At 45.9% G+C, this 25390-nt stretch overlaps 2 protein-coding genes and 1 long non-coding RNA gene across 3 annotated transcripts; 1 reads left to right on the forward strand and 2 right to left on the reverse strand.

The window, feature by feature from the left end:
• Window positions 1-178: 178 nt before the first annotated feature.
• NUP85 (nucleoporin 85) lies at window positions 179-11080 on the reverse strand. Its single transcript, XM_021554471.2, has 19 exons — window positions 11013-11080; window positions 10818-10911; window positions 10570-10732; window positions 10146-10216; window positions 9771-9814; window positions 8967-9036; window positions 7966-8087; window positions 7508-7642; window positions 7070-7192; window positions 6611-6742; window positions 6121-6227; window positions 5764-5847; window positions 5521-5586; window positions 4909-5060; window positions 4700-4817; window positions 3280-3380; window positions 1592-1743; window positions 938-1024; window positions 179-361 (listed from the first exon to the last, which is right to left on the reverse strand). Exons 1-19 carry the CDS (start codon window positions 11043-11045, stop codon window positions 260-262), a joined length of 1956 nt encoding a protein of 651 aa, XP_021410146.1. The 5' UTR covers window positions 11046-11080; the 3' UTR covers window positions 179-259.
• A 2788-nt stretch (window positions 11081-13868) lies between these two features.
• Window positions 13869-16454, reverse strand: LOC110484115 (uncharacterized). The gene is made up of 2 exons (XR_002467699.2): window positions 15338-16454; window positions 13869-15005 (listed from the first exon to the last, which is right to left on the reverse strand). It is a non-coding gene; the product is annotated as an uncharacterized LOC110484115 (long non-coding RNA).
• Window positions 16455-17123: 669 nt separating this feature from the next.
• Window positions 17124-24579, forward strand: SUMO2 (small ubiquitin like modifier 2). Its single transcript, XM_021554538.3, has 4 exons — window positions 17124-17283; window positions 18647-18778; window positions 21786-21857; window positions 23382-24579. Exons 1-4 carry the CDS (start codon window positions 17263-17265, stop codon window positions 23442-23444), a joined length of 288 nt encoding a protein of 95 aa, XP_021410213.1. The 5' UTR covers window positions 17124-17262; the 3' UTR covers window positions 23445-24579.
• The last annotated feature ends 811 nt before the right edge of the window (window positions 24580-25390 follow it).

The following is a 25390-nucleotide window of genomic DNA, read 5'->3' on the forward strand; positions in this document are numbered from 1 at the left end:
TCTGGGTGTTAAAGAAAACATAAATCCAAGGAAAAGCTGTAGTGAGGCTCACTTCACCAGGAGAGGGCTGCCAGAACAAGCAGCTGTAACATTTTGATGCAAGTGCTTCATAAAAGGTAAAAAAAAAAAGCCTATGTAAAGTTGATTTTGGAAGACAAGAACAAATGACCGAGCAATCTGCAAAACAAAACAATTTATTCTTATAAAAAGTCAGTTTATGTACAGCAAGCCCCAGAGGAAGAGGAACACCCTGCAGTCTTCAAGACCCTTCCACGGTGCCTTCTTTGACGATGACTCGTGCGAGGTTCCGTGCGAGGGCAAGTCTCAGCATTTCCACTTTGGTTGTCTCAATGTCATCCTCCTGCAAGGGAGCAGAGCCTGGGTTAGGGGACTGCACACAGCCATGAGCTGGTGCCACGGTCTGTCTCAGGGTTGGAAAGTGAAGATGCAGGTCAGTGAGAGGCATTTGCCTGTTACAGGGACCTCCTGAGAAGAGCAAAAGCTACATTTCCTACTTAATAGCTCAATCCAAGACACCATTGCCAAGCCTTTTCATTCCCTGGATGCTACAGGGCTTTGCATGTGCAGCAAATGGTTCCCTGTTCTGTGCCTGGAATGCTCAGAGCTGTTGGATAGCAACATCTTAGCTCTTCATTGCCCATGTAATGTGCAATTACTCATCTTGGAAAAGCATCACGGTCCAGTGCAAACCATCAGAATAGGAGGAGCAGGAACACTCCTGCACTGTGTTTGTGAATACTTCAGTCTCTTGTTGATGCTTCATTTGACTGCTCTGAACCCACTGTGCCAGTCTCTGGGACTTGGGCTGTCCCTCTCTTATGACCTCACTAGTAATCTAAATTTAGAGTTTCCCTCCCTGACCCTTCCCATGACCCTCCTCAATTCCTTATCCCATTGTCCCCAGAATTAGGACTACCTGGAATTTCCGCTTGTCTGGATTCCCAGCTGTCAGGTCTTCCAGGCATCGCATCAACTCGTATGTCTGCTCTGCTGAAAATATGACCTGTGGAAATCAAAATATTTAATTAAAAAGATCAAATTTATAGACATCACACAGGCTGAGAAGATAGTGCAGCTGGAGAGAATGCTTTTACACTCCCACAGAGCCATTCTGACCCCTGAAATCACAGGATCCAAGGATAATTCAGGCTGAATGTGACTTCGGGAGGTCTCTAGTGCCACCTGCACCAAGCAGGGTCGGCTATAAAGTCAGAGTGGCTGCTCCGGGTCTGTGATTGCCAAATTGTCCTTTTCTTGATGGATCTTGAAGGAAAAACTGTGCTTAGAAGCACTGGAACAACCTTCAAGCCAAGTACCCAAAGGACCTGAGTGCAGTGTGTGCTAAAATTACCAGAGCAGATTAATTCCACTGCTGTTGTAACAGCAGGGAACCGAAGTAAGAATAGATAGATTCCCCTCCTGGGTCCCTGTGTGTTCCCACTGCTGGGACACTCTGAACTGCCAGGGACAGGTCCTGGCAGCAGGAGGAAAGGAGGGTCACCACTTTGAGCTCCCTTGTCAGGACAAAAGAAGCCCCCTGGGGGCTGTGTCGGTGTGAGCAGGACCTCACCTCCTTCTGCTCCAGCAGCGGGAGCGCGTCCGTCAGCAGCGTCATCCAGAAGGAGCAGGGAGCGATGTGCGCCGTCATCAGCGTCAGCAGCAGCCGCGCCGCCTCCGGGAACCGCTTCTCCCCGTAGAGCCGGTGGAACTCCCGGTACTTCCCTGCCACAGGGTGCCCACAACGAGGCATCAGGGGCTGCTGGGCCTTGGCGGATCCCTCTGCTCCCACAAAGAACCGTCCCCAGCCAAAACGAGCCCAAGGCAGCCCACCCTGGGGGTTGGGAATCTGGTGCATGAAGGAAGGTGACAACAGAGCCTTCCTGAAAGGACAGCAAACCCTGCTGCTGTTCTGGGTGAGCTTCAGGGTTTGCATCAGACTGGCCAGGGGCTGCTGCTGCCTCAGGCTGAGTGTCTGGGGAGCAATGCCCCAGTGGCTTAGAGAGCAGAGAGAATGTCCTTTTTGAGGGCACAGAGTATAAGGAAGTCTGAAAGGCTGCACCATCTTCCTTGGTTGTTTAAATGGAAACTGGAATCTCTGTTAATAGGGAAAGTTCTGCATTTGCTAAGAATTAGTGAGATCAATATCCAGCATGAGAGAAGTGGCTGAGGATGGAAGTGGGCTCATTCTGTATCCACTAAACTGTCACAGTACTGGAAATTAGTGATTCTCATTCAGATTCACTTTGACTAATGCTTGAGCTCAAAGCAGAGACATGGGGAAGTTCTCCAGCAAGGCTCTAAAAACCCCAAGGGAAAAACAGGCAGAAATATTTTCAGGCCTTTCAGGATTGTTTAGAAAGAGCTGAAAGGGAAAAGGCTTCTCTGGGGCTGACAGTTACCAGATGATGCTGGGCATGCAGAGCTGAGGGATAATTTGTTAAATTATGTTTAGCTTCTAGACCTACCTTAGGATCAGTTTTAATGAAGGAAAATCAGTTCCAGTTTTGCAAGCTGGACCAAGTGGAAACAGATAAAACTCAAGCTCACCCTCCCACTAAGGGTGGCATCAGGTAGAGGGGACTCAGTCCAATGTTGACAGCTATTCCAAATTCCTATCAGATTCTGGCCCCTGAAATTGAGATTCCTACTCAAAGCATCAGAGAAATCAATTTCCTGTTTTGGACCATGAATCAAAGGCTACAGAGCAGATGCAGGCAGAGGGGCAGGTTACCACAGCCTGCCTTGTGCCAGGCAGGAGAAGGAAGCTGTGGTACCTGAAGGAAATGAGCTGGAGGCCCTCACTGTCTCTTGGCACAAGAGGGCAGGGAGGGCTCTTGTTCCAGTGAGCTTCACTGGCACACTGAACCCATACACTGGAGACTCTGGAGAACTTGGTAAAATTATAACAAGGTGAACATAACTTAAACCAATGGATTACTCTTCCAATTAACCCCCTAAGGCAGCACTTGTTAGTATTTCAGAGCCTCTCAAGGCAGTGATACAGGCTGGAAAAAGAAGGAAGGAGAAGTTTGGAGTGTCAGGACTTGGGCCTGTCCTGCTCAGAGCAGAGCAGGAACCGGGTGTGACAGGAGTGGTAAAGGCCACCCCTGATACAAGCTGCATCCCAAACCACATTCACCATTTGCTTTCCCCTCATCATTAAACCAGGAGGCAGCCAGATGGAAGAAAGCACAAATCCAAGTAATTCCATGGAGTTCTCCATAGCAGAGCAGTATGGACACTGTAGGCAGCTCTCACCAAGGAATGTGAGCCGGTCACTGAGCAGCATGGATGGGCCCAGATTGTCAATGAGGTCCAGGTCAGAGAAACACCCCCTTTCAGAATAGTCCTTAAGGAATCTGGGGAGAAAATGGAACACAAGGAAAGCTTAGAAGGGAGGACATCATCCACAACCATTCTGTACTTCCTAATTCCTTCCCAGAAAACTTGACTGTACAGCTCAGTTCCATCTCAATCAACCACCCCAAGGGCTTCAGAAGTTGTCAAACATTCCCTGGAAGTGGCCAAGGAACTGGTGTAATGTACATTTATCAAACACTGATTCTTCTGCATTCTATGGTAGTTGAGATCTATTTTTTTAAAGGAGTAAGTGAAGGAAGGCAGGCAGGAAGCTGAGGCTGGTGGATGCATAAGTAACACTCTCAGATCATAACAAAACCTCTGTTATTCTGCTGTGTAAAAAAGTTGATAAGCAGCAGGAACAAAAACAATGCTAAAAGCTTTTCATCTGTTTTGTCACAGCCTCCATTATGCTGCTTTTTGCAGAGCTGCTTCCTGTGATTTTTTTGTTTTGTCCTTCAGTTGAAGGAAATTTAATGATTCCCACTCCCTCAAATAACAAACAAAAAACCACCCCAAACCTCAGATTAGCTATCTCTTACCACTCCTTTTGCCAGTGTTGAAGACAGTGTTGTCTGGCCACCTGCCCAGAGTGTAATTTCAAAATTATACTCTAACTATGCAGGGACTGGTCTCTGCCTATTTCCAATTAGTAAAATCCACACAACATGTAGAGATTACAAAGCATAAAGAGTTGCCAGAGCTTTTGCTGAGGCCTGAGCCAAGTGTCAATATTGTCCTCACTTTGATAACAACCCTCCCACTCCAGGAAAGGTCAGAAATTTTGAGAGGCTCATAAAAAGCCAGGGACATGATAAAACCATTCATTGATGCAAATTTTTAGTAGAAACAGTGAGATTTTTAGTAGAAACAGTGGCTTAAGTGACTCCTACTGGCTTGTTAGGAGGTTGTGAGGTGAACTTGATTACAAATAATCTGCTGAATAAAGCACAGGTAGGGACTATCCTCCACCCAAATCAGCCCCCTGGGTCACTGTCTGGCCCACCAAACAGCTCTCACAGCAAGTGAAGGGCAGAGGACAGAAGCTGTTAAAATAAATGTTTATCCAAGTAAGATCTAAGGGGGTTGGACTCTCAGATAAAGCCAATCTGTTTTGTCTCTAGATGTCAGGAAGGAAAACAACCTAGGGAAGGCACAGCTGGGGGTACTGCAGGGGAGAGCACCTGAGGGTGTTGTTTTTTGGTCCAGAAGAAGGTGCCTGGCCCCTCCTGCAGCAGTGGGAGCTTTGCTGGCCCTTGACACAGCAGCCACCTTGCCCCTGTCCCCCCCAGCCTGGGAGCTGCTGGCTCAGCCTCACCGGTCCGAGATGAGGGTGGCAAATGCCGCGTCCTTGGCTCGGATGCTCCAGGACAGGGCGGAGCCCAGGCGGTTGTTCCGCAGAGCCTTCATGGCCATGATCTTACAGATGCTGCGCACTTGGGGGGAAACACGGCAAAGGAGGGGAAGAATCAGTGTCAGTGGGTTCAGCTGGACCGCTGCAAAATGGTGAGAGTGAAAATGTACCACCTTGCTCATGCATCTGCCTCTGCTCACAGATCCTCAGCACCTTGAGGGCCTTCTGCTCCGTGCTGAGCGGGATGCGCTCGATGTGCAGCTCCAGGTACACGCGGCCGTACTCCGGGCAGTGGTCGAAGTAATCCACCCCCAGCTGCCACAGGCTGAGAGAGGGGAGAAATCACCACCATTCCAACCCTAGAAATCTTCAATGAGCACAACAGTAAAGCCCCAAGGAGAATCTGAGCCCGTATTAATAACTGTTAGCCCTGATTAACTTTGCATTCAGTGCTGAAATGGCTTTTCCTTTCTACCTTATGCCAGTTCCCTGTAACATAACTTTGGAACATGTGCAGCTCCTAAGACCTTCAGTGCAAGGCACTCTGCACAGTGGCAGGAGTGGCTGTGCTCAGGTCATTAGGTGTGAAGGGTGCTAACAGACAGCTTTTGTCTCCATTCAGGAAGGGAAATGTGCCAATCCTGTATAAACCCTGAGGGACACCTCTCTTGAAATTCTAAAAGTGGCTGCTCTAAGTTTGCCCTTTTACTTCATCAACATGCAGTTATTTGTTTTGGCTGCCTCAGTTAAGTCTGGCCTATAAGTAATAAAACAAAAGTTGATACCTGTGATGAGAGAAGAGTCCTGAGGCATACTCCAGCAGGAGGAATTCACGCATATTTGAACCAAAACTGGGGGAGGGGAAGAAAGCAAATATCCAGATATTATTATTTGCATCTCACTGGAAAAATCCGATAACTTTATTTCACAAGTACTGTCAATTTCTGCAGCATGTTTTATTTTGGTTTTTTTCCCCCCTCTGGCCTATCTTAATCAGCTTTATTCAAATAATGCAAATAAATACTTACTAGAGATTGTGAGACTGCAGGAGTTTGCAGTGATCCAACAGGTCAGTCAGATGAGCCACAAACCACCAGTTGCTCAGGACAATGCTGTGTTTGAAGCAAAAGAAAAAACTAAGCCTAACACTGCCAGGGACTGTGTCAGATTTTCCACAAGCATTTCTTACCAAAACACAGCTCTGTTACAGTCCAAGGTCTGGCTGCAACGTCCTAAACCCAATGGAATACTTTTAATTGCTGCCAGCTTCACGTACTTTTGCTAAATTCTTTGCAAGGATGATCAGGGCTGTGTACCCATACCCCCGCCCCAAATACACAGAAGCAATACTGCAGAACTAGAGAATCAAAACCTTAAAACTCAACCTGCATTCCTTGATCACTTGATGCATCTCAAATTCAAAGGCTGCCATTAAAATCATGTCTAGAGGCTCAGGGCTGCTCTCTCCACCCAAGAACAGGTCCATACTAGACTGTGGAAAGAGATGACAAGACATGATAAATGCAGAAACAAGACATTTGTTTGGATGTAGCAGTTATTTTATAGGAAATAATAGGTCATAGAGGTTGAACACATTAACAAAATGGAACTTTCCTCATTTTAGCATAAGGAAAATGGGAAAACAATTTGCGGGAACAAGACTAGAACGTTATGACACTGAAAAGTGACCCACTGAAAAGTGGGCCTTCAACAATTCTTTGTCAACTTTATAATTCTCCCAGTCCTTTTACAAACTCCAGACAACATCTTACAGCTATACAGTTGCTATAAGACTTTTCCCTAGGTTTTTCTTTCAGTGTAGTAACCCTTTTGTGCTTGAAACATGGAGAATATTAGACTAATTGTAGTTCCTACCTGTGCATAGAAACGCAGCTCCAATGGCTTCACTGTCGGGTGAGAATACAGCAGCCGCGTGACGAGGAAGTGGTACCAGGTGGTCATGAGCTCCTTCTTCTCCAAAATGGCATCCTCATCTCCCAGCAGGATCTAAAGGGACAAAAACACAGCAGGAAAGCTGCACACTCAGTGATGGATACAGCTGCACTCCAGCTCTCCAGAGGCAATACTCCTGCTCTGCAAAGGTGAGGATTTATTCAAAATTAGATAAACAAAGATCTTTTTCACAGCTCAGTTTACAAATCAGCCTTAGGATCTTGGACAGGGAGAGAAACCCAACTGCCCAGGCTGGCAAACCATCAGGGGAGGACAGGAGAGATATTAAAGTTACTAATGGCTACATTGGGTGCCTGAAATCCACAAGGATAGATCCAATACTTTAGTCCAAAGTTTCCTTTGTTCCCAGCCAGAACACACCTTGCAGATGGACTCCATGTGGGGATTGGAAGCAAAAGTTCCATCCTGCAGATACCGTTGACATTCCTCGTGCCAGTGCTGCCACTTCAGCTCCAGCTCTGTCAGTGTCTGGGTATTGCTAAGCTGAACAGAGGGAACAAAGGAATACAAGGAATAAAGGAAACACAAAGTCAAATCACCAGGCCACAGTTTTTGGGCCAAACTCACAGTCACTCCTGATAAAAAGCTAAACATGAGGCTGCCTGTCATCTTTCTGTGTTGATTTGTCACCTAACGGACTTTTATCTGAATTGCTGGGTCTTTGGCAATTCAAGAACACAAATATTGTTACTGTAAAGGAGTAAGAACGAGATATTCTAAAGGGGAACAAACTGTTACAGGGGATACAACCTGGAGGCTTTCCCAACAAACTGCATGGAAAACACACTTTGTACATACACTGGGAACAGGCATCTTCTTCATCAAGTCATCCAAGATTTTGTACATGTTCATGGATGTGGGATTGGCACTGGCCTCCTTGGAGAGCAGGTGCCGTGCTTCGTCCATCCGGCCTTGCAGCACAAAGACATCCACCTGCAAAAACCCCCTGTCCATGAGCTCCACGCTGGGCAAGATTATGGAGCACCCAGGAAAGGGATCAGAGGGGCCTTTTAACCTGTGATTCAGGCACAGGAAGTGGAGTTAAAATGTTTAAATTGTAGGCACTGGTAATTCAAGTAACAGTGGAAGGCTTGACCTCTACAGGTCAGGAAGGATGAGGATGGGAATGAGAATAGCTTCATCCTAAAGCCTACACAGGCAGACAGCAAAGAGGTGTCATGTCCAGCAGGGAAGAGGAAGGAGAGTACAGACATGAATTCCTGTTGTTGAAGAATCTTCCAGGTGGTGATACTCACCACGTTCCAGAAGAGCTTGTGTTTGGATGGACTCTCACTGCTCAGAACTTCCCGGACCATGCTGTCCACGTCGCACACGTGGAGCCGCACCCAGTCCAGGAGGCGCAGCAGGAGGGGCCCAGCTGTGCAGGCAGATTTCCCTCTGTCAGTTCCCACCTCTTTGTTCCCAAACTGCTCTCGCACATTTTATAACAGTTTGACATCACTAGATGAGATTTACTGACTGGATTTCTACCTGCCACCCCCAAATTACAGAGCTCCTTATGCAAAGAGGCCCTGGGAGCACCCAGCCTCTGACAGGTTTTCCTGTGGCAACACGGTCCAGTAGAAAACCCACACTTGAAGAAATAAAAAATGAGTGATCCAGATCATAAATCTTGCAATGCCAAGAGACAAACAGAATATTTCTATTTATTTTAGCATAATTATTACTAACTGAATAGGTGGAAGAAATTTGGTACTAGGTGACCAATTTAGCTTAAGTAATCTATAATTTGCAAGTCTCTGCTGAATTCTGGGACTGTGTAAGTAGCACATTTATTTGCATAATATGATTTCCTTCAAAAATTATTTCCTACTTTAAAAGACCAATGTAAACAGACTGACTTCAAAAATGGCAACCTAAAGTTAAAGGAGTTATATCAGAGCTGTGTAAATGTCAACTGGCATCGACACATTTGATGTTTAAAGACATGTTTAAGCTTATAAATAAAATAGATTGGCAACAACTTTTGATATCCCTCTGCTTCATAACCTTTCTGACAAAGAAACAATTTAAATCAGAGCGAGGAAGAAAAGTAGAAGGAAAATTGAATAGCTTGGTATAATTCAGTATAAAGAAGGCAGTTAACTGAGGCAGAAGGGATATTAAAAGGCTTACTGACACTGCATACCTCTAAAACATTAAACTATGACACAGGGAATATAATACACATTTTAAACAAAGAAATATGCAAAGAAGAAACCCATCAGTCTTTACACCAGCATAGTTCACAGCTCACCTGTAGCTGATTCAACAAACAGAATCTCACAAAGGTTCCAGATCAGCTCCATTGCGGAGAGAATGGAAACCTGAAGGAAAGCAGGGCCAAGTTTCAGAAACAGTCATTCCACCTGGGTTTTTTAACCACACAAAGGCATCTGCTGTCCACAGAAATCAGTTCTTACAGAGAAACATCATACTGACATTGCAGAGATAAAAATTAAAAGACACAGGCCACAATTTCACACTCTTTGGTCAGAGAACACTGACACTGTGTAATGAAATGCAACAATAATCTGTCACCAGTGAGCAATATAACTGGTCTTATTTTCAGCCTTTTAAGATTCAATACAAACATCAAAGGCAGAAAGAACAGCCAATGAAGCAACACCACTGCAGCTGATAGGACAGAGCTGGTGTGAGCACTCTGCTCCTCCCAGAACGCTCTGGTGGATCTGACAGCTCACCCTCAACACCCAGAGGTTGCTGTGAGGCTCAGATGCTGCTGATTGGAATCTGAGAGTTTGAGAGGTGAAACACCACACAGCAAGTCTGAAACTTTTCTTGTCAGCTTTGGGATCACAAGAAAACATCACATCTAGAACAGAAAATATGTTTACAACATTGCAGTGAATTGAGGTGTTTGGCATCTTTATTGTTTCAGAAGCACAGGAATTAACTATTTATTTCAATTTATTCTTGGTCATGAACTGCATCTCATATACAAGACAGAGTTAAATCTGAAGTGCCTCGTGCCACAGAGGTGGCCTGGTGAATTCACCAGGCAGTAATCCACGTTCAACCTGACAGGACTGCAGATTACCTGAGTGCTGTACTGGCCTTGCAGGGCAGGGTCCTGGGTCGAAACTGAAGGAAAAGCAAATAAAGTCAAAGAGCAACATATTTACATTTGCCAGCTGCTTCTGAGCTTTGATAGCTTTCCATATATCTGCCACATGAGATACGAAAAGGCTGCAAGTCCCCAGAAAATCAGTTACAATATGGTGGGAAAAAACCAGTCCATGACCAGATTCACAAACCAACGTGGAAATATCCCACATGGAAATAGAATCTTGCCAATTACTGAAACCTATACATGTTATTGTACAGCACTTGCAGTAAGTTACTATTACAATCCTACTTTTGTAATTGCAACTGGTGTTTCCTTTTCTTGCAGGAAGAGAACAAACAAACTTACCAGCTGCCTGGTGCATGTCCTCCATGCAGGCTCTTATCACTGACCGGTAGTTTTTACTCACTTGAACCAATCTGCCAAACACAAAAAGACTTTGATTGGAGGGAGCTGTTGGAGTTTTAGTGTTATGCCCCCTATAACTGCAAGTTTCTCTGCAGCAACAACTCCCATTACCTGGGTGGATCCAGCTGGAATCAATGAAACTGTACCACATTCTACTAGCATGGTTATTGGAAGGATCCGATCCTTGATTTATAAAATATCCCCAAAATAGTCATTCTATCTGCCTCGCTGCTGATTCCAGAGCTGGTGAAAGCAGCCTGGCCAATGGCACTTGCCCCACCTGAGGCGTTCGTCAGCCCTTGGCGCTGGCCCCGGCTGGAGAAGGGGCAGCGGCTGCCTCCTTCGCATCTCCCCATCCACTCACTGCGCCTTCCGCGACTTCCCCGCCAGCTCCTCCTCGCTCCGCTGCAGCCCCATGAAAATCCCGTGCGACTCGTTGAAGAGTTTCCGCAGGGTCTGGATGTAAATGTCCTGGTCCCTGCGGACCACGAAGACGCAGGAGGAGCTCGGTGCTCCATCCCCGGTACCTGCAACAGAGCCCGTCAGCGCCCGGCAGCAGCGCCCGCCCTGCCCTCACCCAGAACCGCGATGGGCACGGGGAGCGGAGCCCACCTGCGCGGCCGAAGAGCGTCTCGCACACCAGCACCTCCGCGGGGCCCCAGGCGAAGCAGAGCTGCCGGGCCGAGGGGTCCGCGCCCGGCACCACCTGCGGGGGGACGGTGTCCGTCAGCGGCGCCCCGTTCAGCCCCGCAGCCCCCGGCCCCGCAGCCCCCGGCCCCGCAGCCCCCGGCCCGGCCCATCCCGCACCACCAGCGGCGGCTCCGCGTCCGGCTCGTCCATGGCGGCGGCCGCGCTGCTGCCGTTCCCGCCCGCCGGGCCGCTGCCGTTCCCGCCCGCCGGGCCGCCGAGGCCCCCCGGGCTGCCCGCGCCGCCGCCTGCGTGCCGCGAGCCCCCGCCGGGCCGGGGGCCGCTGTGCCGGGGGAGCCGCCCGGGCGCCGCCGGGACGGGAGGGAGCGCGGGTCCCGCGGCCCGGGACAGGCACCGGCGCTGCCCCCGGAAGCGCCGCCCGTGCGCGAGGCCCCGCCAGGCGGACGGACCCGCCCCGCCACCGCCCGGGCCGCCGGGCCTGAGCGCCGGGGCTGCGCCGAGCGGGCTGTGGGGATGGGGTGGGCTGGGGTGGATGCCAGCCCCTCACGGTGTTCCTCATTTTCTTGCCAGGACAGATTCAATGCTGGCTGGGAGCACTGCTGGCCCCAGGTGTGCCGTGCAGTGATGTCGTTGGTCAGTCAGCGTTCACAGATTCACCGAATAGGTTAAGTTGGAAGGACCACAAACTCGGGTCCAAACTGCCTGCTGCAGCAGGCTCATCTCAGAGTGCATGGCAGTGCGCTGTGTCCAGACAGTTCTGGAATATCTCCAGTGAGGGAGACTGCGCATCCTGCCTGATCTCTGTCCAAGTGCACAGTCACTGTCAGTGTTTTCACGCTTCATTGTGTAACAACCCATGTCTCCTATTTCCTCATACATGTCAAACACGTGCAGGTTGAGAAGCCTCTGGGATGTTGAAGGTGATGCTCTCTGGAGCTCTTGGGCATTGATAAAGCTGACTAATCAAATTATGTGCTCTGACTTCAGAGAGTTGCCTGCAGGTTCGGGAAGGACATGTAATGAAGCAGGATCAAAGCAGGAAGAACTGCCACTGTGCTTCACTCACTCACTCACTCCCTGCCTCAGGGTCCAGGAGGAGGTGGAATATCCCCTGGACACTGGGCAGAGGTGCCTTCTGAGGCTGCTGGAGGCTCATCACCTTTCTGTTAACACTGGGAGCTCACCTACCATGGCATTCAACTCAATGCCATGGTGTGATAAAACACTCACAGCACCCTGCTCCTCTCCTTCCATTCTGCTCTCCTCCCTGCTTCTGTGAACTCCTCACTTTTTGCCTGTGCTAGCCAATAAGCAAGTTCTTCAGCAATATACTTTTTAAGACAAGTATTAGCAGTGCAGCTTTGTTGGTCTCACAGCTGGAACCAGTCCCTCTTAGGCTGGTGCCTTCCCAGAATGCTCACTAAAAAGAAACTTTTCAAGATAATGTAAATAATTTGCTGTCCTGTATGACAAATAGTGCAACACTCCATGGCTAAATTGCCCTTTTTTACTTATCAACTGCTGCATCCATCATTTCCAATAAAAATAAGGCCAGCAGTTATCTCTGGGAAGAGCATGTCATGTAACCAGTCATGCTGAGAAAAGAAAGTGGTGTCTCTTCAGGTCAGAACGAATAAATTTTTGCAGGTAGAACAAATTAAACATTCCAAAAGCTGCTTGAGAGACTGAAGACTCATCAGTTTTAAACCTGTCGTTGTTTATCATGGGTAAGGGTCTCTGTTTTGTTATTTGAGGATGTGCCTGTATTTTAATCTGCTGTACAAAGTCAAATTCACCTTATTGTCTTACACAATGGTGCTGCTCTGTGCTGCAGACTTCTGAGGATGTTTGTGGGCATTCCTAGATCCAGAATACCATTCCACACATCACTAAAAGGCTCTATATGCAATTCAAAACCGGATGTCTAAAAACCCAGGGGTACGAGGCCTCCTGCCACTGTTCCTCAAGGCTAAGGTGCTGCTTTTATAACTGCAGCAGATTCTTGTGAGTGGCAGAATATATTTAGAACATCCATGTAATACTGTGTAGAGATCCACCGTGTGGGAGGTTGATCTAGGAGTGGGACAGTGTCCTCTGCTGCTCCCAGGTCCATCTGTGGGAAGAGACACTGAAAGCTGGAACTCTTTGATCTTCTCCTGCTGTCTCTTGGCACACAGCGTCCACTTTGCTCTCTCCCTAAAAGTGTCAGTGGCTTTTCATATCCGCAGCATCTGTTGTTCATAAATGGATGGTTCCTGTGGAAATCATCTTGGAAAAGGTGAGTTTTGGTATGAAATCTTGACAATTTTTGGTCCTCTTGAACACTGGCTGGAGCTCTGCACATACCTAGAAAGGAAACCTTCCTGCTCGAGGCTTCTGTGCCTCTCAGTCCATATAATTGAGTAGAGTTGGGAATTTCCATGTCAGCATGGAATTTCACATTGCTCAGAAAGGCTTTGGAGTATGGGCTGTGGGTCCAGCAAGGGAAGCAAAGAGAAATTGTGTGGTTTACAGTCAGGAGAAAAAGAGAGAAAAAAAGATCTGATTAGGACAGGAGTTACTACCTTGTGAAATAGGAGGTTTGGAAGCTATTTGGGGAACAGAGGGAATGATCAGCATCATGAACAGGGAAGGCACAGCACAGGCAGGGCTATAGGCAAAAGGTATTTTCTATTCCCAGGGTTAAGCCAGAATTAATGAAGAACAAAGCCTGAGGAAAGCACTCAGACCTGCAGAGTCTGAGCTGGTAACCCAACGCACTCATTCACACCAAATTACTGAGTGCTTTTTGTTATTGCATTGGACTCAGTACAAAGTAACACTCAGTTTTGAAGGGGCTGGAGTTGGTTTTATAGGCTAATGTTTGCTGATGTGCAGGAGCATGCACCTTCTACCTGTAGCTGCTTTGGTATCAAAAAACTTAATATTTTAAAATCCCAGCATGAAGAACATGTATATGGAATGCCCATGTTCCCTGCCCTCTTCATCAGAGGGGGGAGAATTAAACCAAAGAGCTCTGCAAAATCTAGATTTATTCCTTATAAAACTGCAGTACAAGAGTGAAACAAAGTATGGAAATACTTTAAGAAAAAAACACGTGGAATTTTTTTCTCCCAAAGATGGAATTTCTCAGGAATTTTCACTGTGATGCTTCTCCATTCACTTCCCTTCAGCTTGGTGCATTGAAGAGGAGGAGCTCAGAGGGACAAAAACCTTTGCTTTGCTCCCCTCTGCTGCAGCCCGGACCCTGCAGGAGTGGAGCTTTTGTAGTTCCCAGTGTGGCTTCTCCCCCCGCTGCTTTCTCCCAGTGCTGCTGTCTGGCCTGTTCCTTTGCAGGTTTTAGTACTGATCATTGTCAGCTCCAGTTTCTCAGAGTTTCCTCTGTTGCTATGTAAAAAGAAAAGCCACACAGAGATGAGGTTTGTATAAACCTGCTCTGTGATTTGGGATCTGTTTGATTGGTGGTGAGACCAGTGCTGGTGCATCTGAAGCTGTTTTCAGCCTTTCTGAGCACATCTAACTCCCATATGTTCTGATAAATCCTAGAGTATTTTCCTGTCTTTTTTAGCACATTTGTTCTATTTGTGATGCTGCCTTAACGTGTGTCTCACTTGGTGTCATTTCTGCCTTCAGTTCTTTCATGCCACGCTCAGGCCTTGGCCAGCTTCATCCCACCTCCCCAAAAATCCTCCTCCTGGGCCTGCAGCACAGGGATCTTCAAGGAGGGAGGGGGAAGAAGTGAAAAGAACAAAATACAACAGGACCATCAAACCCCTTGAGCCCTTCCTCACACATCTCTGTGATGTTGCATCATCTCTAAAAATAGAACTTAAGTCCATTGGGAATCACAACTCATCTTTTGCTCTGTGAAGTACCCCTTGGGTTGGGAGTTTTGCTTTAAAAAGCCATGGATGAGATAGATAGAAGGGTGGGCATTAAGATGCTTTGTTTCCTTGTTCTCACTAGTAGAGTGACAACTTCTTAGTAGTAATGATCAATTTGAGAATGACCAAACCAAGTTGCCCATTGCTTTTCAGAGCTGGAATGAAAGGAGAAAGAAGACTACAGGAGCCTGAGGCATCACACATGAAGTGGGATTTGGGCAGAAGTGCATGGTCTTCCCCAGCCAGGGTGCTTCTCACCTCCCAGTACCTTAAACAAATAAAAAAATAATAGCATGAGTAATTAAACACAGAGAAAACAGGCAGGATCAACTGATAGATCTTTTGATGATAAATCAAGTAAATTGATACAGGTAGGAGTGGAAAGCAGAGCTCAAAGGATGATCTGTTTGAATTGCAGTCACAATTTGAAGCAGCATCTGTTGCCTTCTTAGGTTGAACTGAACACTTCCATGCCTGGGATTTTTTCAGAATTGACTCATTAAGACTCTTCAGGGGAAGTAAAATACTAAAACTTAAAGGTTCTATGAAATTTCAGGCTAAAGTTTGGACTGCAAGGGATTGTCAAAGACCACTGCTCACATTTTGTGGAAGCTCAGGTGGAAGCCTGGGACATCCTCCTGCCTCATGGCTGTTCCATTTTCTCAACTTGAGACTCAGATAAAGGTGTGGCTTCAGCTTCCTCTACCCAGTGGGTATTACTCTTCTGCAATTTCCAGAAAATGGCAGAAAAACTCCAATCTGTGCTCAGAAGGAGAGAGCTGGAATGTGAAGTAACATGACAAAGGCAGAGCAGAGGGACCAGAACTGACAGAGCAAGTCTGCAGCTCTGCCAGTAAGTGAAGTTTCTCTTCAGTCAGTATTTCACTGTGTGAGCAGTTTATTCTGGACAAGGAACATCTCTGAAATGGTGCAGAAAGTTTTGTCCTACCAGGAACGGGGGGTGTGTAACCACACAGCCACCTTGGTGTCATGACTCAAGAGTGTTCCCACATGGAACAGCACCAGTGTGGAGTGATACCCACCTGGAAAATCCATCCCTGGGGATTGACAGGGGTAATTTTTGTGAAGTTTCTTTTCCATCTACATGACATAGAGAAGCATTTGACAAATTATGATGGCAAGTGTAACGCTGATGATAGAAGATACAGGAACTGTTTTGTGTGAACCTGTGAAATCTCTGGAGTTATTGAGAATTTCCTCCTCCCTCCCATTGGAACGAACTTTTAAGAAATCACATCATTGGTGGGTCTGATTTATGTAGTGTAATTTATGTGGTGTAATTGTTGGGGTGCTGCAGGTGCTCACTTCCTTCAGACATGGCATCTCTCCTGTGGAGGATAATCCCTCCTCACAGGGACAGCCCAGGGTTTTGGGCGTCTGCCACACCATCACTGTCCTCCACAACACAGTGAGCGAGGGGCACAAACAGGAGGGAGAGATCTGATGAGGCAGAGACCAGGGAGATCACAGAACCACAGCATCAACGAGGTCGAAAAAGGCGTGAGATCAGCCAGTTCAACCTATGCCCCACCACCACCTTTGCATTCATGTTCAACCAGACCATGGCACTGAGTGCCACGTCCGCTCTCCCCCTAAACACCTCCAGGGACAGGGACTCACCACCTCCCTGGGACGCCGTTCGATTGGGAAGGTGTGTGTGCCAAGAGCACCGTGTGAGGCACTGAGGAGGCACTGAGGGGGCACTGAGGGGGCACTGAGGGGACACTGAGGGGGCACTGAGGGGACACTGAGGAGGCACTGAGGGGGCACTGAGGAGGTACTGAGGGGACACTGAGGGGGTACTGAGGGGACACTGAGGGGGCACTGAGGGGGCTCTGAGGGGACTCTGAGGAGGCACTGAGGGGGCACTGAGGGGGCACTGAGGGGGCTCTGAGGGGGCTGTGGCAGGCGACCCAGCAGCTTCGAGGAGATTTGAGACGATTTAAGATTTGAGGGGGCCAAGGATGCTGGGGGCGGCTGGGCGAAGTTCCGTTCGGGGAGGGCGCGCTGCGGGGCGCTGAGGGCGGCCCGGCCGCCATTTTGCGAAGGACAATGCCCGCCGCGCGGGGCGGGGCGGGGCGGGAGCGCGCGCACGCGGCGCGCACGCAGCGCGCAGGCGGCGCACGGGCGCGCGCGCGCCCCTCCCCTCCCGCCGCCGCCGCCGCCGCGTTATGTAACGGCCGCGGGGCGCGCGCGCGCTCCCCCCGCCGCCCCTGCCCCCTCCCTCCCGCCTCGCCCCCCCCCGCCCGGGCCTGGCCCCGCCCCCTCCCCGCGCGCCGAGATCCAATGGGCAGCGGGAACGCGCCCGAGGGGGAGGGGAGAGCGCGGCGGGTGCGCGCACGCACAGCCGCGGGGCCGCGCCTTGCCCCGTGCGTGCGCGCTCCCGGCCCCCCCCCGCCTTCCCCTCTCTCTGTGTCCCTCTCTCTCCCTCTCTCCGCCGCGCTCGGCCGGCTCTGCCCCCCCTTTGTGCGCGCTCCGAGCCGCCCCCGCATCGCCGACTCGCCATGGCCGACGAGAAGCCCAAGGTGAGGCCGGCGCGCTCCGCAGCTCCCGCCGCCGCGCTCGGCCCCTCAGGCGGCGGCGCCGGCCCGCAGCCCCCGCGCCGCCTTTGCGCGCCATTTTCCTGCGCGGGTGGGGGGGCCGGGGCCGCGGCTCCCGGGGCGGGCGGGGGATCCCCGGGGAGAGGGGGAGCGAGCCCGGGCCGCCTTCCCGCCCTCCGCGGGGAGAGAGGCAGGTCTGGAGGCGGTTGCTGCTGCTGCCTTCCTCCTCCTCCTCCTCCTCCTCCTCCTCCTCCTCCTCCTCCTCCGCGGCCGCAGCATCCCCGCTGTCTGCCTCGGCAGCCGCTGCCCTCACGGTCCCCTCACGGTCCCCTCACGGCTCCGGCCCCTTTGTGCCGCCTCTGGCCCCGCTCGGGGCCGGGGGGGGCGGCGGGGGCTCCGCTCCGCACGGCAGGAATTAACAGAGGCCGCCGCCGGGGGGTTGACTTTTTTTTCTTTTTTTTTTTTTCTTTTTTTTTTTTTTTTCTCCTCACCCTTCCTTCCTTTTTTTTTTTTTTTTTTTGTTTTTTCCTCCCCCACACTATTTTCAAACCGAGCTGGAAGCGGTGCAGGGCGCGGGGCCGCGCGCGGGCTGACACATGGCGGGAGGCAGCTCCCAGAAAAGAGGGAAAATACATCTGGAACTGGGGGTGCCGGACACCCCGACCCCGTCCCTCTGCCCTCAGGCCCGCCCAGAACACGAGGGACCGAGCTGGAAGTTGATCTTCCGCAGTTTTCCGCTCCGACAGGGTCGGGCTGCTTGATGGGGAGTTTTTTTCAACGTTTTCTGAAGGAGAAGACCTGGGCCGTTTTAGGCTTTATCACCGTTTGAAACATAGTCCTTTAAAGTATCTGCAAAGTTTTTTTTTTTAATAAGGACATCAAACGGTAGGAAAAAGTTTGTGTTGCAATGAGAAAGAACCTTGGTTGGGATCACAGTTATAACACAAATCAGCTATAACAGATCAGAGTTTTAACATAGGTAACTTAATTCCATTCAGTGGGAATGCTGGTGTTGCATATTGTTGTGCTTTTGCTAGGAAAACTTTTTTTTTTTTAATCTGTTTTGTATGCCTGGCCTGGTGGTTCTTCATTGCTAAATTTCCAGTCTGCAGAATCACAGCTAATATCAGATTTTTTTTCTTTGTATGTGGCTTTTTGTCTTTAAATTTTCAGCTGAAAAGTACTGACCTTTATTCCCTAATTCAAGGTTTCAAGTCAGTAAACTGCTTTAATAGCTTTATTTCCTCCTTTTCAATAACCTGTTGCACTTCGGTAAAATGTTAACTTCTAGTTTCATACCTTTTTTAAAAACTGTTGGTTATTTTTTTTTCTTTTATTTCCCTCACAGGAAGGAGTGAAGACTGAAAACAATGACCACATTAATCTGAAGGTGGCAGGGCAAGATGGGTCTGTGGTGCAGTTTAAGATTAAGAGGCACACACCACTTAGTAAACTAATGAAAGCCTATTGTGAACGACAGGTATGATCTCAGGAGAACGGTGTCTGGGGGAGAGCTGCTCTCCAAAGGGATAGAGGAAGATAGTTAAAGTCTTAAAACTTTAATAAATACACAAAATGATAGAGATAGAACAGAAACTAATTGTGCTGTGGGAAGTGTATTGTCCTTGGGGTCTGTTAGAGGCTGGACTGAGAGGGTTGTGGCAGGAAATGGGTGAAATAAAGATCTGTTGTCATCTATGAAATCTGCATTTATAGGTGGAGACTTCTGGGAGGTAACTGCTGCTGTAATACTCAGAAATATTCGTGTGGAAAGGGTGGGTTTGGGATGAACTCAGGGGAGAGAGAGTTAAGTGGTAATCAGGGATTTTTATAGCTCTGAGTGACTTTTTGGACTGGTCACTGGCTTCTGATTTATTAGCTTAATTGTACTGAGATGAGAAGATACCTTGAGAAGGAGCTGGTACATTTAGTGATGAGCTTTGTCTTTTCTCTTGTGTCCTGGTTGACAAATGAATCTTCTAAGAGACAAACACACCCCATGGATTTGCTGATGTGGTGGCAGCTGTAGCCAGTTTGTGAGACTGCAGGCAGCTATTGCAACTTCTAAAAACACCTGTTTGAGTAGAGCTATGGAACTCTTCCTTCTGAAGCTCTTGAATAAGAATATTTTGTCTCTGTTATCCACAATATTTTTTAATGTCTGTCTGCCTGTAAAAAGTTCTAGCTCTACAAAACTGTTCAGAATTTGTGAATTTTAAATTTTTTTAAACACAAATATTCAAGGATACTGTTGCATACAATAAAGTCAGTGTAAGATATTGGTGTAACTATTTGATCACCAGGAAAAAAAAAAGGTGTGATTCACCTAGAGAGTGGTAAAACCTCTTCAGTTTGCTCTGTGCCACAACAGAATAAGAGAAGAGACAGGAAAAATTAGCTCTTGATGAACATGTGAATGTGTTCTTCTGTGAGTGTTCTGTGGAGAAATTAGTGATTGTTGGAAGCTGTGAGTTTGTTTTTCCTACCTCAGTCATACAAACTCTTGTTATATTTTGCAAATCACTGTGTTGCTTTTTCCAGTCATAGAGTGCAGTTATATCTGTGTTTCAGGGAATTTGAGGATTGGTTATTTGTAAAGTCCTGGCATACAAAATTTTTAAAGTGTCATTCATTGTTAGTTACTTTGAAGCAAGCAAAAGTAATACTCCAAATTGTCTTAGATTGCCAGAATGTTTACTCTGCTTAAAGAAAAAAAAAGCCAAAGCCAGCAAAAAAAACCCCAGGTATCAACCCGAGGAAAAACATCAGTAAATCCTCAGAATGGGAGACTTTTTTTCTGATCTTAGTTTTAAGCTATTAAGTATCCAAAGAAAATTTATGTGGATGTGGATTTCTCTTTAGGTGCTTACTTCTGAAATTTTGCTGAATGTTTTTAAACAAAAAACATTTGTTCTACATGTCTCTAAAAGTTATATTTTATTCTAGTATTTATTTATCTAACTAGGTACATCCCAACTTAAATCCTTAATTTTGGAAAGGTGATAGAGAACTTAGCAGCTATAAAGGATGATAATCATGTGTTGTGTGTAGTAGATCTAAAATGGAAGTAATTAAATTTGAGTGACCTGTTGAGAAGATCAAGAGTATTTGTGATTAAATGGTAAAAAATCATCCATGGACCATACTTGATGTTTTGTGGACACTAAGCTCACCAAAGGACAGTTTTTCAGTATGTTTTCAGCTAACATTTATTTAGCTCATAAAGTTGTCATGAACCTGGACAAAAACAATGCTCTGGGAATAGGAAATACATGTTTTAAGAAACACAATGTCAGAGAAGAGGGCTCAAACCAAATGTTACTGTGCAGAATTGTGTTGCTGCCATGAGACTGAGCCACACACTTCCTTAGACCAGATGATGTTCTGAGTGAATACTGCAGTGTCTTGATCATGCTGGAGAAGGCATTTTACTGTGAAACATAAAGTTAATAAAAAAAGTTTACTCACATTTATTAAAATATTTTTCCTGACAAATCTACTCCTCAGAAATAATTGCTACATTGTTTTCTGTTGTGTGGGACATCCGCTCTTGCCAGGCTGAGTGAAGGCTTCTCTTCTAACTCAGAGATGCCAAAGCACGACCCTGCAATCCATTGGATTGGCTTCAAAACCAGACTGGGCTCTTGGATGGGTAGATACCCTGGAGAGAATGGATAGAACTGGAAAGAAAGTTTGTGTCCCCAAATGTCACCGACCTGCCTTTGCAGAATGCGTGGTGCTGTAAAATACCTTGGAAAACTCACTGGTGATTTTGGAGCTGATGTTATGAGTAGCAGGGATTGGTTGTTATGCCCAAGTTACATTTTTCAGTCTGTTGGCTCAGGTGAGGATGAGAGATATTCTTGTAGGGGTGGAAGAGGTCAGTAAAATGAGTGTTGTGTGGTAGAAATGCTTATCCCAAAGTACTGGCTAATTTCTGGAAGTAGAAAATTCCTTTATTTTTTCCATCTGTGCATGGAACAACTTGATACATTGATTTCTTTATAATAGGAATTGGAGATCAGAAAGTTCCCATTTTTTACTCTTTGCTGCTGCAGACTAATTTTGTTGTTGCATTTGTGGAATAAATATTTTAGAATACCTTTGTTTTTGGAGAAGATCAAAAAGGAGTGTTGAGTGTCATTGTTGGACATTTATTACCTAGAGTGTTGCACCTATTTTTTAAGTTAATTACTCAAAAGCACAAACCTGCTGGCCTTTGGGGTGTAGCAGAAATGGCTTTATTTTTACTTAGTCAGTGGGGGCACTGTTGCTTCTCATGAGTTGTTGGACACAATGCAGCATTTAATACAAAACAGATTGCAGGGATTTGGAGTGAAATGACTAAAAGTCAGGGCATGAGGGAAGGACAGAATCTCTGGTGGCTTTTAATGATGGTGCTGCAATTCAGTGACAAATTCAAGAGTAAACTACTGAGTACTTTTACACCAGGTTTATTTCCCTTTGTGTTATTTCTCTTTATCCAGGGGTTGTCAATGAGGCAAATCAGATTCCGGTTCGATGGGCAGCCAATTAATGAAACAGACACACCTGCACAGGTAAAAGCACAAGCAAGGCTAAAGAACTATTTGAAATTTGCTGCAGGAGTTGATGCTTCTGTTTCCTATCAAATACTTACGTAAATGTATACGTTAATGATAGAACTGGATCTTTTTTAACCATTATTTTGGTGTAACTACTTTAGGATAATTAGAAATGGAATCCAGGACTTTTGATGTTTTGAATAATAAATCTGTCTCACTGCAATAATAAAACAGAGAAATTAAGTACAGGGTACAGATGGTGAGTCATGTAAAACTTTTGCGTTATTGATTCATGGCTCTGAGATAAGGATGGCAAGTTAAGAGTTGAGGTTTTTTTGAAGCAATGGCTTTATTTTTTATATAAAATTTTGCCAGGATGTTATCAGAGAGATCATGATTGCAAGCTTGCATTTGTAATACAAAAGTAATTTCTGTTGTTTGTAATCTGAAGCTGTTTCATTAGCATGGAATTAATGAATGCAGTGAAGTTTGGGTTGTCTGTAAATGTCTGAATGAAGGCCATTCCAAGAACAGAATGGTTCCCTGTGGCCCTGGAGCATTTTTCTGTCCTGCTCCACGGAGCTGTATTTAATCAGCCTGACCAAGTGATAGTTTTATCTGAGAACTGCTTGTAGTGGAATAACGGACTTCAGTTTTCAGTTCTGAATTTTCAAAGGTGTTGCTTCAAAGATTGTGCCTCTTGTGGCCCTAATCTATGCAACTTCTTAATTTGCAATCCTGATAATTAAGGCAACAGTATGATTTTTATTTTCCATCCATGTTTTGCTGAAGCTCAGACCAGTGTGTTTATAGCTTTGGTAAATGGCATAGACCAGTTTGACTTCTTGAGCAGCAACTGAGTCTTTAGAAGTATCACTTAAATTAGTTACAGCAGCTTCTTCAGTTTTGGTACAGATTTTGTCAGTAGGTGCCATTAACATCCCAGGAATATCAACTGTAAAACTTAGGGTGAAAAAAGATAATTATGTCAATGAAGCATTGCTGTTCTTCACTGGCAGTTGTTATATGGTTATATGCCAAGTGTGTTTAATTTTTTTGTGCTTGCTGATACTTGGTTTTACTGCCTGGTTGGGCAGAGGCTTTAATTCCAGTCTGCTTCCCCAGTGCTGTAGCCATTTGAGCTGCAGCAGCCAACTGGAATTGTGGCAATGTTTTAAGGTAAACTGAGGGAGTAAATAGGAGAACAAAGATGCAATGGCAAAGCAGACAACAGAAATCAAATCTTATAAGTCTGTTTCTTAGAAGTCACACAGTGTACCCTGAAGTTAGTACTAGAATTCATTCTAGGTCAACAATTATCAATTGGCATTTTTTTTCTGTGCAGTTTCTTTGCTTTTGAGTTAGTGAGTTTTGTTAAATGTACAAAAGGGTGGTGGTGGAGGGGAGTGGGGCTTCTCAGGTTAAGTTCCATGAAAAGTAAACATAAAGTCAGGAACTGTAAGTGCAACCCAGACTGCTGTAGAGATGTGAGAAGAGTTGAAAGCCCTTTTTTCTTTTTTTTTTTTTTTTTTGCTGTAGTTGGAAATGGAGGATGAAGATACAATTGATGTGTTCCAGCAGCAAACAGGAGGAGTTTACTAAAACAAACACACAAAAAAGAACCTGCTACTTTCCTCTCCAGAACTGTGCTCCCACAGGCGACACTTCACAATTAGAAAAATGAGACTTGGTTCAGCCACATCCTGACTACTGCAGTATAGTTTTCTCTCTTCTCTCTGATTTTTTTTTTCTTATTCCTTTTATTGTACATAAAGTAACTGGTGATGTGCACAGACATAATGCATATTTTTTTTTTAACTAAATGGCCAATGGTATGTTTTGATCAACATTTAATGGAGATGGGGTGGGAAAACAAACTGGTTCTGTGAAAATGCCCCTCTCTCCGTTAGTGGCATGCTCCTTCTACTTTTACAGAATCACAGAATAAGCCGAGTTATCTTTATATTCCAGTAAGTTATTTTGCTCTCAATCTTCAAAAACAAAAACCTTGCATAACTTGTTTGATTGGATAATTTCAATGTTTTTCTTTTATCGTTGTAAAACCAAGGGCAATTTTATAACTTTTTTGTACGTAGCTGTTACATGTAGAGCAATCTCTGTCTAAGTAGGGGTAAATTACTCTTTAAAAAAAAAAGGAAAAAAAAAGTCCTAGATAGTTTTCCCTTCAAGTAAAACGTCTTGTTGTTTAAATAAACTTCTTGTTTAAAATAACCAGTTTTCTTTCTTTTTCTATGGAATAATAGTACTCAGCACCTGTATTTCTTTCTCTGCAGTGCTTTATGCTTCTCAAATCTCAGCTTTCTCTGTGGTAAGTAAGCATAATCCCCCTGTCTAGGCAGAAGACTGTTAAAAAAGGAAAGGCTTCCTTGAGGTCTGTCAGTCAGCAGTTGAACTGGAAAGAGAAGTCTGTTTTCTCTTATTTTGATTTATTTTTCTTTTGTTGTGAATGTTCTGCTAAGCCAAAAATGTTTGATTAGGCAAACTGCAAAATACTGAGCTACTTAGTAATGCCTTTGGGTTGAGCTCTTCTTGTCAGTCTTTAATGGAAGCATCAATATTGTTGTTGCAGTAGTTTATTTAAGACTCTGTATTTGAATGCTTATTGATGTAAACATCAAGTTAAAGGGAGCAAATAATTTCATCAACCTTCAGTTTACCATGGTATCAAATGGGAGCTGCTTGGAAATGTAAAGCAAAAATAAAAAATTGAGTTCTGTTTTTGGGTGTATTTAGCTATGGTGGTGGAGATTCCAAGCTCTGCTTTACCCCACTCTGCTGTTCTACTTGGAAGAGGGAAAGAGGCTGGAAATACTGAAGGGAGATACAGTGATGGTGGTGTTTTTCACAAGTCTTTTCCACAGTGCTTGAGTTCTTGGGGAACTTTTTGGGGGAAATTTAGAGGTTGGAGTGAAATCCATGGACATTAATGGAAGATTATATACCTGTTAAACCCACAGCATTCTCTGATGTCCTAGGAATGTTCGATATTTTATAGTATTTGCAGCAAGTTAATGCTTTTTAAAGTATAAATTTCTTAGAAAAGGCCACTCTTTGGTGGTAGTTTTTGTAGCAGTTAATTCAAGGAGTGATTATTACATGTGGGGCCTATGCCTGCTTGAGCTGAAAGTTTTGTGGCAGAATGATGGGAGTGTGCATTTAACTGATGAGTTGTGATCTATTTGTCTTCTGTCAGGAATAACACATTTGATGCTACATTAGTTCCATCTAATGGAGATACAGGGAAAATGAACATCTGTTTTTGCAGTTGCTTTTGAGCCTGTAGCTGAAGAATGTAATCCACTATGTGCCTTTGTTTTAATTCAAGGAAATGCTATTGCCAAGCAGATTACTTCTCATCCTGGGATGTATCTTGTAGACTTCTGTGGTGTTTTGCAGGATTGAAATTCCTACTTGTGAACAAATGTTTACATATCCAAACTCTAAAAGGCCTAGAAAAATCTACTTTGAAGAAAAGAAGAGGGTGGTGGGGAAATATATTTCAACATCTTTCCTAGGTTACACATGGA

Source organism: Lonchura striata, chromosome 19 (assembly GCF_046129695.1).
Source record: "Lonchura striata isolate bLonStr1 chromosome 19, bLonStr1.mat, whole genome shotgun sequence".
Taxonomy (NCBI): domain Eukaryota; kingdom Metazoa; phylum Chordata; class Aves; order Passeriformes; family Estrildidae; genus Lonchura; species Lonchura striata.

Excerpts from the sequence above, each read along its gene's own strand:
- NUP85 (XM_021554471.2), bottom strand. The coding sequence starts at position 11,045 with ATGGACGAGCCGGACGCGGAGCCGCCGCTGGTG. Across the intron at positions 4,818-4,908 it reads GAGGCAGATGCATGAGCAAG|TGCGCAGCATCTGTAAGATC; the intron begins GTGGTACATTTT and ends TTTCCCCCCAAG. Across the intron at positions 362-937 it reads CAGACAAGCGGAAATTCCAG|GAGGATGACATTGAGACAAC; the intron begins GTAGTCCTAATT and ends GCTCCCTTGCAG.
- SUMO2 (XM_021554538.3), top strand. The coding sequence starts at position 17,263 with ATGGCCGACGAGAAGCCCAAG. Across the intron at positions 18,779-21,785 it reads AAGCCTATTGTGAACGACAG|GGGTTGTCAATGAGGCAAAT; the intron begins GTATGATCTCAG and ends CTCTTTATCCAG. Across the intron at positions 21,858-23,381 it reads AAACAGACACACCTGCACAG|TTGGAAATGGAGGATGAAGA; the intron begins GTAAAAGCACAA and ends TTTTTGCTGTAG.